The sequence below is a fragment of the Hetaerina americana genome, unplaced genomic scaffold, assembly GCF_022747635.1.
Source record: "Hetaerina americana unplaced genomic scaffold, ioHetAmer1.1.p SCAF_3, whole genome shotgun sequence".
NCBI classification, from domain to species: domain Eukaryota; kingdom Metazoa; phylum Arthropoda; class Insecta; order Odonata; family Calopterygidae; genus Hetaerina; species Hetaerina americana.
Genome location: NW_027286874.1, coordinates 58,075,168 through 58,090,456, shown reverse-complemented (window position 1 = coordinate 58,090,456; position 15,289 = coordinate 58,075,168). Strand labels below are relative to the sequence as shown.

Sequence of the window (15,289 nt, the reverse complement as noted above, 5' to 3'; positions counted from 1 at the left end):
AAGTAAAGGAAAATTTCCTAATATTTGCCCAATCTCATCTACTCAATTATATATGTATACTCAAGAATACCAAAGCCTTACTTTATTCCAAGAGGTGAAAATGGATCTGGAGGCTGAAGACTCCAGCTCCGTATGTGACGGTCCAACTCTCCCATCTCTTCTCTCTCACTAAGGCCAAGGAGACTTTGGATTGGGATGCATAGATGAGCTAATAAAACTTTGGTTTTATCACCATCCTCACTGATGATTAATGATGAATCAACCCCCTTGCCTCCTATTTTACAGCAAAGCAGGGAATGCTATTTATACAATTATAAGTATACATTTTTTTTCGTGAAAAATTTACACAGAAGTGAATAGAAGTATGGCCACAGGCTCCATGATGACATAAAACATTAAAAATGGAGTCTTATTTAGTTTTTTGATATTTCGGTGGCACAACCACCTTTTCAACAGAATGAAGAGGATAAAGGGCACAGGCGATGGGCAGGGGGGGGGGGGGCAGAAGCAGGGGAGAGAGAGGGAAGTTTAGAGACAAGTGGCAGGAGTTGAGGGTTGACAGGAATAGGGAGGCCAACCCCTAATGGGAAAGGTTCAGGCCCTTTTTTTTGTTTTTTAATGTTTTATGAAATCATCACACTTGTGACTGTATTGATGTGACTGTATGTACAAGGATAATTGATTTGTTACATCAATATTGCATTACAGAAAGGTCACAAAAACCTGGCGTCGGCATTAGCCTATTCTTTATGAAAGGTGCCAAGGGGTCCGCAGCTTAACGTCCCATCTGAAGGATGGCATACTCACTCAAAATGCCGACCACAAAGCACCTCAAGTAGGGATCGAGATACCTCTGAAAAATATTCAACACCGCCGGGATTTGAACCTGGGCCCTCTGGGTGGGAAGCCAGTACGTTAGCCCCCGCACCATCTCGATCCCCAAAGGTCACTTAACACCTTAAAAATATGATGCAATTTTTACAGAGAAACTAAACTGACTGAGGATGTTAAAATATTGAAAAATGAGGTTTAACTTCTTTCAAAAGTTATACCATTATTTTCTTTAAAAATGCATGTTAACTGTTTAGAATAAATGAATATTCTACATTTCAGTACATGAATTTAATCAATATTGGGTGTAGGTTGAATACTTATCAAAGGCTGTAACATCAATATCCCATTATTGTCAAGGCCCAAAATTTCAAGTCCATACTGAAGAAGCCCCCATGATGGACAGCAATTCTTCCTAGCCCTTCAGATCATCAATAGTAACATGAATTTGATGTTTTTGGCCACATGATAAGGACATATATGATTGTCACCTCTTCACAAAAAAATGTTAATGCTGTAAATATACTGCAATTGATCATCAATTACAACTTTATAAAAATCAGTTGAATGATGAAAAAGAGACATTATTGATGCCTTCAAGAAAAATGTTTTTTGTAATAATATATGTGAAAACTTAAGTGTACCATATGAGGTACACTATAAACCGAGAATCATCTTTTAACTCCCTGAGCATCAGACTCCCCAATGCACATAACTAGACTTGGTGGCACATGCCTAGACAGAAGCCCTGTGATTCTAACGTCTGTTCTGGGACATATGTAGCTCTTCAGTAATGTTTCTTTGACAATATCTCTGACTTTGTATACTGATCACTGAAAATGCTATATTCACAATTTCCAACTTGAAAGTAATAAGATCAAAGCAATCTCATTTATATGGTGTCATTTCATGTGAATCGTACCATCTGAAATCATGAATCCCTTTTTTGGTTTGGAAAACTATAATGCTGTAGAACTAAATAATTATATTATTTGTTTACTCTCCAGATGTTCTTGGGATCTTGATAAACCACTGGTTTATTCCCAGGTTTCTAATGGTTGAAACCAAACCATCAGAGATTACAAAATACCCATACCCAAGGTTGAACTTGAATATGTGACCTTTGCGTTCACAGGCGAGAATGTCAGCCATCTGACTAACCCAGCTTGTGAAATGGTCTAACTAGTTTAGGAGGAATAATCTAGGCAGAAATCGCCTAAAATCAAAGTCATTAACATCAACATAAAATTGGCATAAACTTTTGCTGTAAAAATATTCACCAGCACACAAAGATGATGATGAAGATGAAGATGACATTGAAGAACTTGATGGAGGATCACTAGAACGGCGTCTCTGGCGCAATAATCCACTACTAGTTGAAGCAATAGTTCCAATAGGCTTGCTCCCATCTAAACCATCAACAGGAGTCACAACATCTTCTATTTTCTTCTCTCCTGCTGCTGGATGTAATCCCCAAACATTTATATTTAGAAACCTATGACGATCATTAACTTGGAATGTAAAAGCTTCTGCCACTGGTATCACCTAAAATACAAGATATGATATCACAAGTCAAAAAAATATGAATGCTGGAATGTTAGTTTAGCAAAAGTAAAAGGTCTTTTTTTTTATTTTTCCCAGTTATTTGCATTATTTAGCAGAAACATGCAATTTAACTATAATTGGCTGGTGGGCTTCTGAGCATTACTTTATTATCATATTACCCTAAAAAAATAATTACACATACACACGCTGAGGGCTGTTGTTGTACAGTGGGTGAAGCACGCGCCTACTGTCTGGAGGGCCCAGGTTTGACTCCCTGGACACTTCTGGACACCCACAGCTCCACACAAGCTGTGTGATTTTTTGGGTACCAGACCTTCCTCGGAAACCACAGGCGGCATAGGGAAAAGAACCGCCACCCTACCATGATGTGTGAATTTCAGATGCCATATAGAGAGCTTAGTACATGGTGACCCCTACCATCACCTAACAAACCAACCTTAGGAGTAATACCTGTGGTTTTATATGTATATTGCCATCCAAAAAAAGACAAATATGTAGGCATATAAGATCTGTTGAAAAAAGATGAGACTCTTTGAATAAATACTTGCTTTTTTATTTACCCTTTAACCAAGCTTCATCTTCAAAATATAACCCTTGGCTGGTAATACAATGCTCCCAATGTATTTTTCCAGCTTTTGAATGCCGTCTGGAACGCTTCTTTTGAGATAGCTTTTAAGATTATGGTACATTTTTGTTGGATGCCTTCAATAGTTTCAAATCGATGTCCTTTCAAGGAGGATTTCAACTTAGGAAATTGGAAAATGTCCACTGGAGCAAGATCTGGAGATTGGAGTGGCTGGAGGATCTCCAGTGTGCTGTTTTTGGCCAAAATCTATAACAATCAATAAGGTGTGCTCTGGTGCATTGTTATGATGAAAGCACCAAGACTTGTTTTCCTATATTTTTGGTTTATTCCTCAACGTGATGTGTCTTAACCTTCTCATTACCTCTACAGAGTGCTGCCCCATCACTGTTTGTCTTCTGGGGACATATTCATAATGAATAATCCTTTCCCAATTGAAGAAAATGATCAACATCACCTTCACGTTTGATCGCAACATCCAAGCTTCTTTGGGTTGTGGGTAAGTCTTCCACTGTGAAGATTGGGCTTTGGTTTCTATATCATAACCATAAGCCCAAGTTTCATCACCTGTGACAATTGTTTTTAAGAAATTTTGGTTGTAATTTGAAAGATTGAGCAGTAGCTGGCTGATGTCAAGACCTTTTTTCCCTCCGTTCATTCAATAACACTCAAGGCATAAATTTGGATGCGATGTGCTGCTAGCCTAAAATTTTCAGGAAAATGGTGGAACACGATCCAACACTAATGCCAACTTCATTGCCAATCTCCTAGACAGTTAAACACTACTTTGCACACACTTAATGATTTACACAGTGATGCGGGCATTATTTGTTGACATTAATGGTCCCCCGTTTCTCCACTCTTCATCAGTGGGGGGATGGTCTAGAAGTAGAAGCTGTTTTACCCATTAAAAACACTGTACCCAACTCATAGAATCATTGCATAAGTTTAAGTTACACTTTTCCCAAGATTAAAGCAAAATTCAAATCGCATGGGCTGCTTCTCAAACACCTTCATTCTCACCAAAACAAGAATTTGTACAGCAAGCGTGTGCAAGTTCAGACAAGAATCGTAGTTGTGCAGAGACAAGACAAGATAGGGCCACGGGCTGGATGGTGTTTTACTTCTCAAAGACACCACTAGAATGTGACACCTCACTGATTGTGAACATTCAAGCAGTTAGTGTGCAGAAAGACCAGTTATCTTTTTTGCATAATAATGCTCTACATTTTTGATAGTCTCTTGAATAATTTGGCCTCTCTTCATTCAATTCCTCATCAGTTTCACATTAATTAACAAATTATTTTAGAATAAGTGTGTAAGTACCATGCAGGTGTTACATCCCACTTTATAATACTCATATTAACAAAAGAATACTTATATAGCCCGTACACATAAAATAGTATAGTACTTAAAACTAGTTCCATCATTTGAAAATCTGAGGATAATGCCAATGCATCATTCAAATATAATAATTCAATACAATATGTAGAATAATATTAACGTTTACCTCATCTGGAATGAGTTCTCGTGTTGATTTCATCTGGAGTGTAGAACCTCTAGGTTTTCTATCTTCTCCCTGAGTTTTACTTCCACCAATGTCACTTTCCTCGTCGAGTTTGGTCCCCCTAGATTTTGGCAAACTTGAACTACGATTACGTCTCATGCCAACATTTGGTTCCTCCAGTGTGGTGGGAGTTCTTTTACCTATTGAAGCAGAAACTTCTGGAATATGGACAAATAATTACCATAAAATGACAACACTATGACAAATATATGCCTCGTCTTTTAAGGTTATGCCTAATACATAAGGATGTGAATTTTACATATCATATGTGCCATAAAGATTTTTTTAAATTCTGCAAGCACAGTCATTTGTCTACAACCCTTAATACCAGACACTTTGGACCTTAAATTATCGGAGTATTTTGTTCATCAGCACAAATTTTAACTGTGTCCCAATTCAATAATAGTAGCGCTGAGGCTACAGAAGTATACATCTTGTAAATGGATCCTATTATACAGGCTGTTGAGAGAAAATTACAACTGATTTTACTACAGATATACATGCATTGAGCAATCACACTTCTCTGCATAAACTTTCTTCACATTATAACCTTTCTAAAGTACAATTTTGAAAGGAAGCTATGCCAATTATATGATTATCTATTTTACACTTTGGTTATTCAAATTCCAAAGAAACTGCGGGAGATGCCACAACAGTAACTTTTAACGGAGTCATCCGCTAATGTGCATTTCAATGCAACAATTTCAGAGTGTAAAAATCATTCACCTTGACTGGGATTCGAACCCAGATCCCTCAATATCCGGTCGAGTGCTTTAGCCACTTAAGCTACAGAGGCGTCCTCTTAGGTTATTCACTCCTCTTAGGTTACTCACTCCTCTTTGGTTATTCACTGAATTATTATAAAATATCACATAATTTACTAAATTTATCTGAAAATCAACCAGCAGAAAATACTTAGCAGGAAAAAAGTGAAATTGTATTGAAAAAAAACATGTATGATTTTAAAATTGTTTCACAATAGAGCATATTTATTGGGAATCCAGAGTTGATAGTTTCACTCAAGGATGAATTGACTGTAGTGCAGTCCACTTGAGCTCCATATTACCTATGATCAAATTCAGGAGATCGATATAATTGTTAGGACTAAACAACATAATAAACTCTTCATGAGAAAGATAAATCATTTGGAAATTCCCAGAAACATATATACCTGGAGTTGATGAAGTCAAATGACAACTCCCATCACTGTCAGTGCACAGCTGAGACATGATCACTGTGGGGCCAATGGCTGACGATATGGCACTATCAACCTTTCCTCTTTTTGGTGCGGGTGATGATGGCAAAGAAGTTGACATTGGTGTGGATGAAGTAAGTAACATGGATGGAGCTAACTCAGCATCTCGGTCCAAGGGCTAAATTAAAATTAAAAGGGTTCTTCTAGTAATGGCTCAACATATCCTTTGCATCAGTTAGCAATTACAAGATTTAACATAAGTGATTATAAAAGCGAATTTTGAACAGCCAAATATTTAATATAACTAATTCCTCAGAAAATTTGAAGCAACTTTAAAAATCCTCTTATTGTAAATCCATGAGAAATTAAAAACCCATAGAAACTTATGTATAACAGAAATGACTATCATTGAACTTTTCCACGCAGCCAATACTCAGTTTTTGTGGCAATCAGAACTAGAGAACAATTATTCTATTTAGCATTTAAGGACTGATCACATGAAATTTGATTTCATCAAGAAATAATTTATTAATACATTAATGAATTTTTTCCTCCCTGAAATTGTTTCACTATAAAGACGAATCTTTCACAAATTATGTCTAATTGAGCTCAATTAGATGAGCATGTATAAAAGATACACATTTTAACAAAAAACTCTAACATCTGTCAAGTCTCTATTGGAAGCCATGCATTTATTACTGCATGGGTTAGCCAAAGGTTACAGATTGATTTTTCACTTCACGTAGAGAATTTTCTTCAAATCATTTGGAAGAGCAACAAGGATTTTTGGATTTGAAAATATATTATAGTTTATTCAATAATTCTGTCTCTCCTAAATGTTCAAAATCAAATGCATTTAGCTACCTGCTCCCAGTGCATGTTAAAAACCACTACCATTACAGGACTGACTTTTTCTCTGAAATTTAATCACCATTTATCAAACAACACCCACAAAGATAACACCAAATCATATGAAAGAAATGGAAATGTACTTAAATCATAGCCATAGTATGTAGTAACACATTTAAATAATTACTATACAAGGAGAAAAATGTCCATTAAATAATAATGTGTGGGTTTTTTTATAATTCCAAAACACCTAAAAGCATCCATACATAAATAAAAGGACCCCTCGCACACTAGAGTACGCCAGATTTTTTCATTTTTAATTTTTTCAAATTTATCCTCAAACTTGTCAAATTTCTGTCGAGTATAGAGCCACTCAGTCAATAGCAATTCATGCCACAGGAACAAAATAAGTATATTCAAAGGGATAAAAATATTTTACCAAAAAAGTCACTAGACCTTACCTTTTCTGACTCACACCTGCTCAGAGATGACACTGAAGTTGAATTACCCAAACTTGAGATACCAGACCTTGATTTCCGTTCTACTCTCATTGTGAATATCTCACCGGTATTTTTAATTATTCGGGCTGCCTAAAGTAGAAAAGAGAGCTTTAAAACAGTGAATGTCAACACTAAATCACCACAGGAGTGTGATTACGCACAAATGCATGTAACATATTTACAGTAAGAGTGTTGATTATCCAACAACCAGTAATCTGATGGCTCCAATCCACTCATATAACTGAATCATCAGTTATTGATGACAAATATTAAATACTAATAATTATATTTTTCAACAATAAAAATCTATTCATAGCATAATTAAGAAAAAGAATCACTGAAAAAATGGTCAGGCCCAGCCTCAACATTCTTAATTTCTGAGCATACATGCCATTCCTGGCTCATTTTTTTTCTTCAGAGCTGCCTTTCAATCAGACTGCTACACAGTCATTCCTTGTAAATGAAGTTGAGTTAAAATTATGGACATCACAGAATCTGTCCTTTTAAACTGACTTATCCAGCAAGATCAGCAGCTGGATAAGGTGCTTCATGTCAGCAGTATAAAAAGCACATGTAAACCTCCAAAAAAATATAAATTCAGGGTACAATAAGAGTTAATACAACTGAGATTTAAATAGTTCTCATGCCTCACTACCCTGGATCAGAGGAAATACATCAAAGGTTACTCATTTCTGGAGCTTGATTATAAGACAATATTGAAAGAAATAACATTATTAATTTTTAGAGATATAAAATGTGTATTTATACAAAATTAGGACAATTCTAGTTGATATCCCATACATAAATTACAAACCTGCATGGTGATGATAAAAAAATATTTGGTGAATTTCCTCACATATTTATTAAAATACTCAAGCAGTTTAAATGCTTTCACATAATTATCAAGTTATCTTGACAACAATTTGAAGATGTTGAAACAGGTTAGGTATTTTAATCGATAACTGTGGAAAATTTATAAGTTTTTTTAATCATCATGACAACATTTCACCTACTTACAATTGATGCTAGCCAAATGGAATTAAGATTCAATGATCTAGGCATGCAACAATAAAATATATTAGTTTCATAAAATCCATCGCTTACTAGTTACAGGGTGACAAGTAAAACTGGTGTTTGAAATGACAGGAGGAATGGGAGCTTTCCTTTGATGCAGCTTACATACTACATCTTGAATCAGTCAATTTTTATTGATCAGATATTCAAAATTATAAGTAAAACAACAATATTGTTCTCTGGAGAGAAAATACCACAGTAAATGAGGAAAACAGATGACAATTACAGAAAGTATCAAAAATGTATACACAAAGTAATGCATGTAGGATGCATATTACTATGCGCAAAAAGAATTATTAAAAATGTTCATCTGAGAAGCATGGAATTTTTCTGACCATGAGACAGATACAAAGTTTACCATTTAATTAAGGACCTACATGATTACTTTCATTATTGCACAATGGTACCTTGCAATTGTACCTCAATAGATTACCCTATATGTTTCAAATTTATGAGAGGTAACACAATGAGCCTAATCTATGATTACATATCAGTACTTCTGCTGCCTCCATGCCAAAATCAACATTGTGAACTGTTAGCTGTGAATGGCATTTGGTAGAAATGACCAAAATTAAAATAGTAAAATAAGAGCAAAACATGAAAAGTGACTAAAAGGTTGTTTTCAACAGAAATTAAAATGACATTAGAAGAAAGCAATATTTTCAATTAGAATTATATTTATCTCTTTATCTATGCACATCCCCTCTCTTCCACTGAATTTGAATGGGACCTCACATTTCAGCCACATGTTCCCCCCCAAGGTTCAACTGACCTGTGATAGAGATGTTATCTTTTTCCCATCAATTGAAAGAAGTGCATCCCCTGGATGAACTCCAGCCAATGCACATGGGGATCCTGGCACAACTGAATCTATCACCACAACAGCTAATGATCGACGAAGTTCTGCTCCTCCACTACTACTTGTACGCTTCTCAGGATGAATTGGACGAAATACTAATCCCAAAGGCTGCTGTGAAACCTGATAATGAATATTAGAAGCACAATTAAACAACTTCAAATTGATTAAATAAGAAGTATTACTAAACAATATATTAAAATGCCAGTTTCAATCACTCAATGAGAATAGAATCCAAATTTAACCAGCAGATCTGATTAAAACTAGCAAAGAAAAGGAAAAGAGTGAACATATTATTTTCAGTTAAGGATCCATTGGGTCATGTTTTCCAGATAAACTTAATTTGAAAAATCCAGTTAAAAATGTGTCCTGCAACCTCCAAATACCTCAGTCAGCCACAGCTGTAGCAGTTTGCACTCTAACCTGAGAGGACTTTTTACCAGATGAGGTAGTAGCCTGATTCAAGTGCCTCATAATCAGTATTCTCAGGGTCTTTGATGACAGAGAAATTCTTAGTGAAACAAGGCCGTAAAATTATCTCCATGACAGGTGAGAATTCAGATTTTAAATAGGATTGCCTTAATAAGGATGGCAGGAGATTTTAGCTAAGAAATTCTTATCCAACTTATGAATTTTTCTCATTTCCCTGAAACATTTAACTTTCTGACTTGGGAATTTTCAGCCTCACTACTCAAGAATTCCATGAGTCAATACATTTGAAAGAGAAACATGCTCACACACATCCCTAATCTAAGTGACCAAAACCCATCTGTAGTGAAAAATAACAGCTGAATTTGGTCAGTGAACTGCTGACTACAAGGTTTCTTAACTTTTTGTTTTTTCCACAGAATCACATTTGCTTAGGCTCTACCAAATGCCATTCCAGTCCAATAACTTACCAGTAATCTTCAGGAAGAGAAGATTAAAATTAGTCCAAGTTGCCCTAGCCTACCACAACCCTTGTTTGTCCATAATCTATTCTTTGAGAACTACTACACTTCTTACTGTGAGGTATTTCCCATGCATATAAATTTCTGCCACATTAGATTCCAAGTAAAAATTTCATTCACATATCATACCGCTAAAATGACATTTTAACTCAATGAAATAGTTATTATTAATTTTTTAACTACATAGCTATATTATATATCACTAAACTACCACCTCATCATTCTGAAATACATAATCAATAAGAATTGTTTCTATTTCATCCTTGAATCTGACATGCACACATACACTTCATTGGATGAATTTGTATTCATCCTTGAAGGGAGGACCATTGGCTCTGACTGAGCAGGCAGCTGTGTCTGCAGAAAATGGTTACATTGTCTGCTTTTGTTACTGGGGGTGTCCCTCAGCTAAACCCAACTCTGGCTCAGTCACATGAAATTTGAGTGTGTGTAATGAAAACTAAGTCATTTCCTCAGTTCAAACATTAAAGGTTTCCATTTAATGGGACTGAAACATATAGCAAGTAAGGGGAGCAGAAGCATTACAATTCAGGTGTGAAAAGTAATGACATTACAGAAAAAGGTGGAACATTAAAGATTTTCTTGCAGGATATCCTGTGCTTCCACCATGAGGTTAGTAGGGGTAAACAAGTTGACAGTAAGGACAATTAAAAAAATTAGAGGTATTGATCCAGACAAATGCTGAAAGCGGAATGGGTGTGAATGTAACAAACATTTCATGGGAAAGTAAAACTGAAAATTAGAGATGGAGTTTATAAATGTGGACAGGGCAAGGATATGATGAAACATCAGTTCCTGTCAGATCACTGAAATTAAGCAAAGATGGAGGTTGAACTGGTGACCTCCATACCTCTACTGCGGTGCTCTTGTTCCATATGTGTGTTGCAGGCAGGTAAAACGTGGGCTGGCACAATGGACCCGGAGGTCTTAAGTGCCCGGAGCTACTACCAAAGGCCCCCCCCAACAGAAACAATTAAACAATCTAAACATGTGGATTGAAAGTTCAGGAACAATACAGAGCGCTGTCAAAAAAACTGACTATATGCAAACAGGCCATGTAATCATTCAAATAATTTGTGTCATCAAGTGAGCATAGTGCTAGCTAAGATTAGCAGTCTTTAAGGATTAGTTAGGGAGTTTTAACCAAGCTACATAACTTTCTCCTTCATTCGTCATCAATAAATATTCAAATTTCTCACAATCCTAAGTATTATTTTAAGGCACAAAAACTGTTTATGCTGGGAAGTAGTTGTGACCCCTTGATTGATGGTTTTATATTTATTTTCCAGTGAGTCTTTGATATAGAGCAAGTGCATTTTGTTTAAGATTTTCAACTATAAGTGATCAATTCCATCGTATATTTCACAATAGCTGCAGGTGATAGCAGCTACAAGATACAGCAACATAACTTTCTTTTTACAAGATGTAATAAAACCCATTTTATGAGATAATCTTTTTATTATTTTTTTTAATGTAGGTAGATATTTAAAGTTTTGTTTTACACAGTTTTGAAAATCAAATCAGGCAGGTTGACCCCCCATTGTCCATACACTGAATAAGCTGATTTCTGGCATTTATCATGACCTTTACCAGCATAGCAGTAGGTATGTCTGCAATTTCTGCCTGGATGTTGTCCTTCAGATCTTATAGGGCCCTTGGATGATTGACATACACACAGGATTTCAAAAACCCCACAAAAACAATTGCAAGGGGCCAAATCGGGGGAGTGGGCTGGTCACTCCAAATCGCCCCTTATTGAGATGAGGTGCTCTGGGAAGTGTTCCCTCAATACAGCCATCAATGCCTTTAAGTGTGAGCCTGTTGGAACCAAATATCCCCTAAGTCCTCTGTCCCATTGGAACCAAATGCCCCCTAAGTCCAGTTCATCAATTCGGAGAAAAAAAAATTCCTCCAACATGTTTACATATTGGTCTGAATTCACTGTCACTGTGACCTCATTTTCTTCAAAAAACCAGGGAACAACAATACCAACTGAGGAAATTGCACCCCACACTGTGACTTTAGGTGAATGCAAAGGCATTTGATGCAATTCTCAGGGATTGGTGTCAGCCCAGTAGTGCATGTTCTGTTTGTTAACATATCCACTCACGAAAATGGGCTTCATCACTGAAAAACAAAATTGCATCCTCAAGAACGTTTTCGAGCAGAGCCTAACATGCTTTCCTCTGAGAATTGAAATCACATTCGGAGAGTTCCTCCACAATGCCATCTTGTAAGGATGGTAATGAAGGTCATCGGGAAGAGTTCGCCTTACTGAATGATCAGAAAATCCAAAGGCTGATGCATGTTTGCATGCAGAGCACCGTGGAGATTGCAAAATGGTGGCTCTCACTGCCTGCCATGATCTTAGGTGATCTGATGGGCGAAGGGACTCCAGTTCTTTATCTTGTCACACTTGTGATTTGTCTGAATGTAGTGACACATTTAACAATTGATTTTTGGTCCGGGACAGGGCCCAACAGGGCTATATCAAAGCAATTTTGAAAGGCCTGCTGGGCTTCAATCACAGAATATCCATTCAAAAAGTAGGCCTTGATGGCACAACTATCCTTACTGTTCCAACACATGATGGCAACTGACCGGAGTAGGAGAAAAACTTTTGAACCCTGGCTGTTGAATGAAGCCACTCTAACCCAGCTACAACCTCTACAGCTTGATTGGTGCACATTTTAAATTAGTAAGTTATGTTGCTGCACCCTACTACAAGATATTGCTATAATATAGTGGGAGAAAAAAGTTTTAATATAATATACCTACATGAAATTAGATTAATCGAGAAAAAGAAACTTATGCAAATTTGTACTCTAGTTATGAGAAACATGAAACCTAATTCTGATTTACCATATAATTACCGGTTACCCAGCTGCAGTTTTGCTAACCACAGGGTTTTTCAGGGATGCGATTCCTCTGGGTGATGAGGGATACCTGTGTCTCAACCATGAAGGCAGTAAAAAGCTGAGTGCTAACAATAAAATTTTGTTACCTTGATTTGGGATGGCTGGTGAGGCTGTGATATGGAAGGCTTTAAAGAAATAGAAGAACTCAGTCCTTCAATGCGATTCACTTTTATATCAATGGTTGCAGTGGTTGCAGATCCAGTCTGCGTAAGGTGTATCCATGCAGCACAATCTGCAAGAGATTAAAATCATATCCAGTAAGAACTACAGTATAAAATGCAAATTTATGAAAATATCATACTCCTACACAGCAACTTTAACTTTATGCTGCATTAAAGCAAACACAAAAAATTTTAAATATAGATAATTTTAATATTTTTGATGGACTATGAATAAAAGTTGGGGATGCAAAGAATAATTTGTACAGTGCAGTGGCATCATGTCAACTCATATTTTTTCCAATCAAAATACAGTCAACAACCCAGTGAATTAGGAACCAAGAGAGTTCCATTGACCTATCATCCTTATGCGGCCACAGAAACTTATAAACAAAGAAACAAAATTCATTTATTTGGTCACATTGGTTGGGGATATGACATATACTAAATCCAATATTGATCCTTGGCATAAAAAATGAGAAAATGGTGATGCGATGGAGATTAAAATTAATATAGTATATTTAATAATAATGATGATACTTGCATCATAGAAATATTAACCACATAGCAGGATATGTTTTCTGATTTTTTTTGGAGCAGACAAGAGGACAATTACCTATAATAATGAAGATAAAAAGATAATTTCTTTTTATAAAATAATGGTCAATGTTATTTGGCTAAATGCATTTCTTAGAATTTGGTCATCATTCACTGTTGGTAACAGTACAGTTAGGAAAATATACTACCTTGATCAAAAATTTCCCGGAATTTATTCAGAAAATTAAAAATACAAGTTTATTCATCTAAATCTATATTGTCCCCTTCAAAGTAATCCCCATCGACTGCAACACACTTATGCCAGCGCTTGATCCAATCCTCGAAACATTTTTTATATTCGGTTTTCGGTATGTCCATCAGTGCTTCCTGCGATTTTTCCATTACTTCCTCTCGGCTGCTAAAACGCGTTCCCCGTAATGGTTTTTTAACTCGATTGAACAGAAAGAAGTCACAGGGAGCCAAATCAGGTGAATTCGGTGGCTGTTGGATGGTATTTGTTGCATTTTTCGTCAAAAAATTACGAATAATGATAGCACTGTGCGACGGTGCGTTATCATGGTGCAAAATCCACGAGTTTTCTGCCCACATTTCTGGTCTCTTTCGGCGAATTGCTTCACGCAAACGTCTCATAACGCCCAAATAATACTCTTTGTTTACTGTCTGGCCTTCTGGCAAAAATTCATGATGCACTACACCGTTGTAATCCATGAAAACCGTCAGCATTGCCTTCTTTTTTGACTGAAAACGACGTGGTTTTTTTGGTCTCGGCTCATTTGGTGAACGCCATTCACTTGCCTGATGTCTGGATTGCGTGTCGTACTCATAAACCCACGTCTCGTCTCCAGTAATGATCCTTTTGATGAATGTGGGATCGGATTCAGCCTCGCAAATCATGTCTTTTGCGACGTCAACACGGTCTCTTTTTTGCATGAAATTGAGGTCTTTTGGAACCAACTTTGCTGCTACACGACGGAAACCCAAATCATTAACCACAATGTCTTGGGCGGATCCATAGGCAATGTTCAAGTCCTCCGCTATTTCTCTGATGGTTAATTTGCGGTTATTGACCAACATTTCTTTTACTTTATCAATTTTTTCACCGAATTTCGATGTCGATGGTCTGCCACTGCGTTCATCATCTTCGATTGACTCACGACCACTTCTGAACCGCTCGTGCCACTGGTAAACGACCGTTTTTTTAGAGAATCGTTGCCGAAACACTTTTCCAACATTTCCAACGTCCATGCGCCACTAAATCCGTTTTTTACGCAAAATTTAATACAAGTTCGTTGTTGCAAATTTAAATCCATTTCTGAAATTGTAAAAAATCGCCTACACACACAGAGATAGATGTACTCTTGGCTACATAACTTTTGCAAATGTCAAGTTATGACACTAAGATTTAAAGGGAATATCAACAACAGATGTACCAATTTAACAAAAAAAACAGAACTCAAATCGGAACAATGGGAGCGCCACACGGTGGTTATTCCGGGAACTTTTTGATCAAGGTAGTAGGTGCATTAACAAATAACTAGTAGTGGCTAGAATTGTAAAACACCTCAAGAAACATTAAAAAAAGGAGGGAGAGAGTATTGGTCAACCCCTGATATAAAATTCACTGAATGCACGGTTCACGGTACGGTTCTCAGTACGCAATACG

General features: G+C 36.5%; 1 protein-coding gene across 1 annotated transcript in view; it reads right to left on the bottom strand.

Annotated features, from left to right (window-relative positions):
* The window catches only part of Pdzd8 (PDZ domain containing 8), a 57,101-nt gene that overhangs the window by 25,273 nt on the left and 16,539 nt on the right, over positions 1-15,289 (bottom strand). Inside the window, exons 8-14 of the mRNA XM_071587257.1 lie at positions 12,997-13,142; positions 8,938-9,144; positions 7,053-7,181; positions 5,719-5,920; positions 4,491-4,705; positions 2,112-2,376; positions 82-274 (exon numbers count right to left, since the gene is read on the bottom strand). Of these exons, the coding sequence (XP_071443358.1) occupies positions 82-274; positions 2,112-2,376; positions 4,491-4,705; positions 5,719-5,920; positions 7,053-7,181; positions 8,938-9,144; positions 12,997-13,142 (1,357 nt within the window). The remainder of the gene's footprint in view (positions 1-81; positions 275-2,111; positions 2,377-4,490; positions 4,706-5,718; positions 5,921-7,052; positions 7,182-8,937; positions 9,145-12,996; positions 13,143-15,289) is intronic.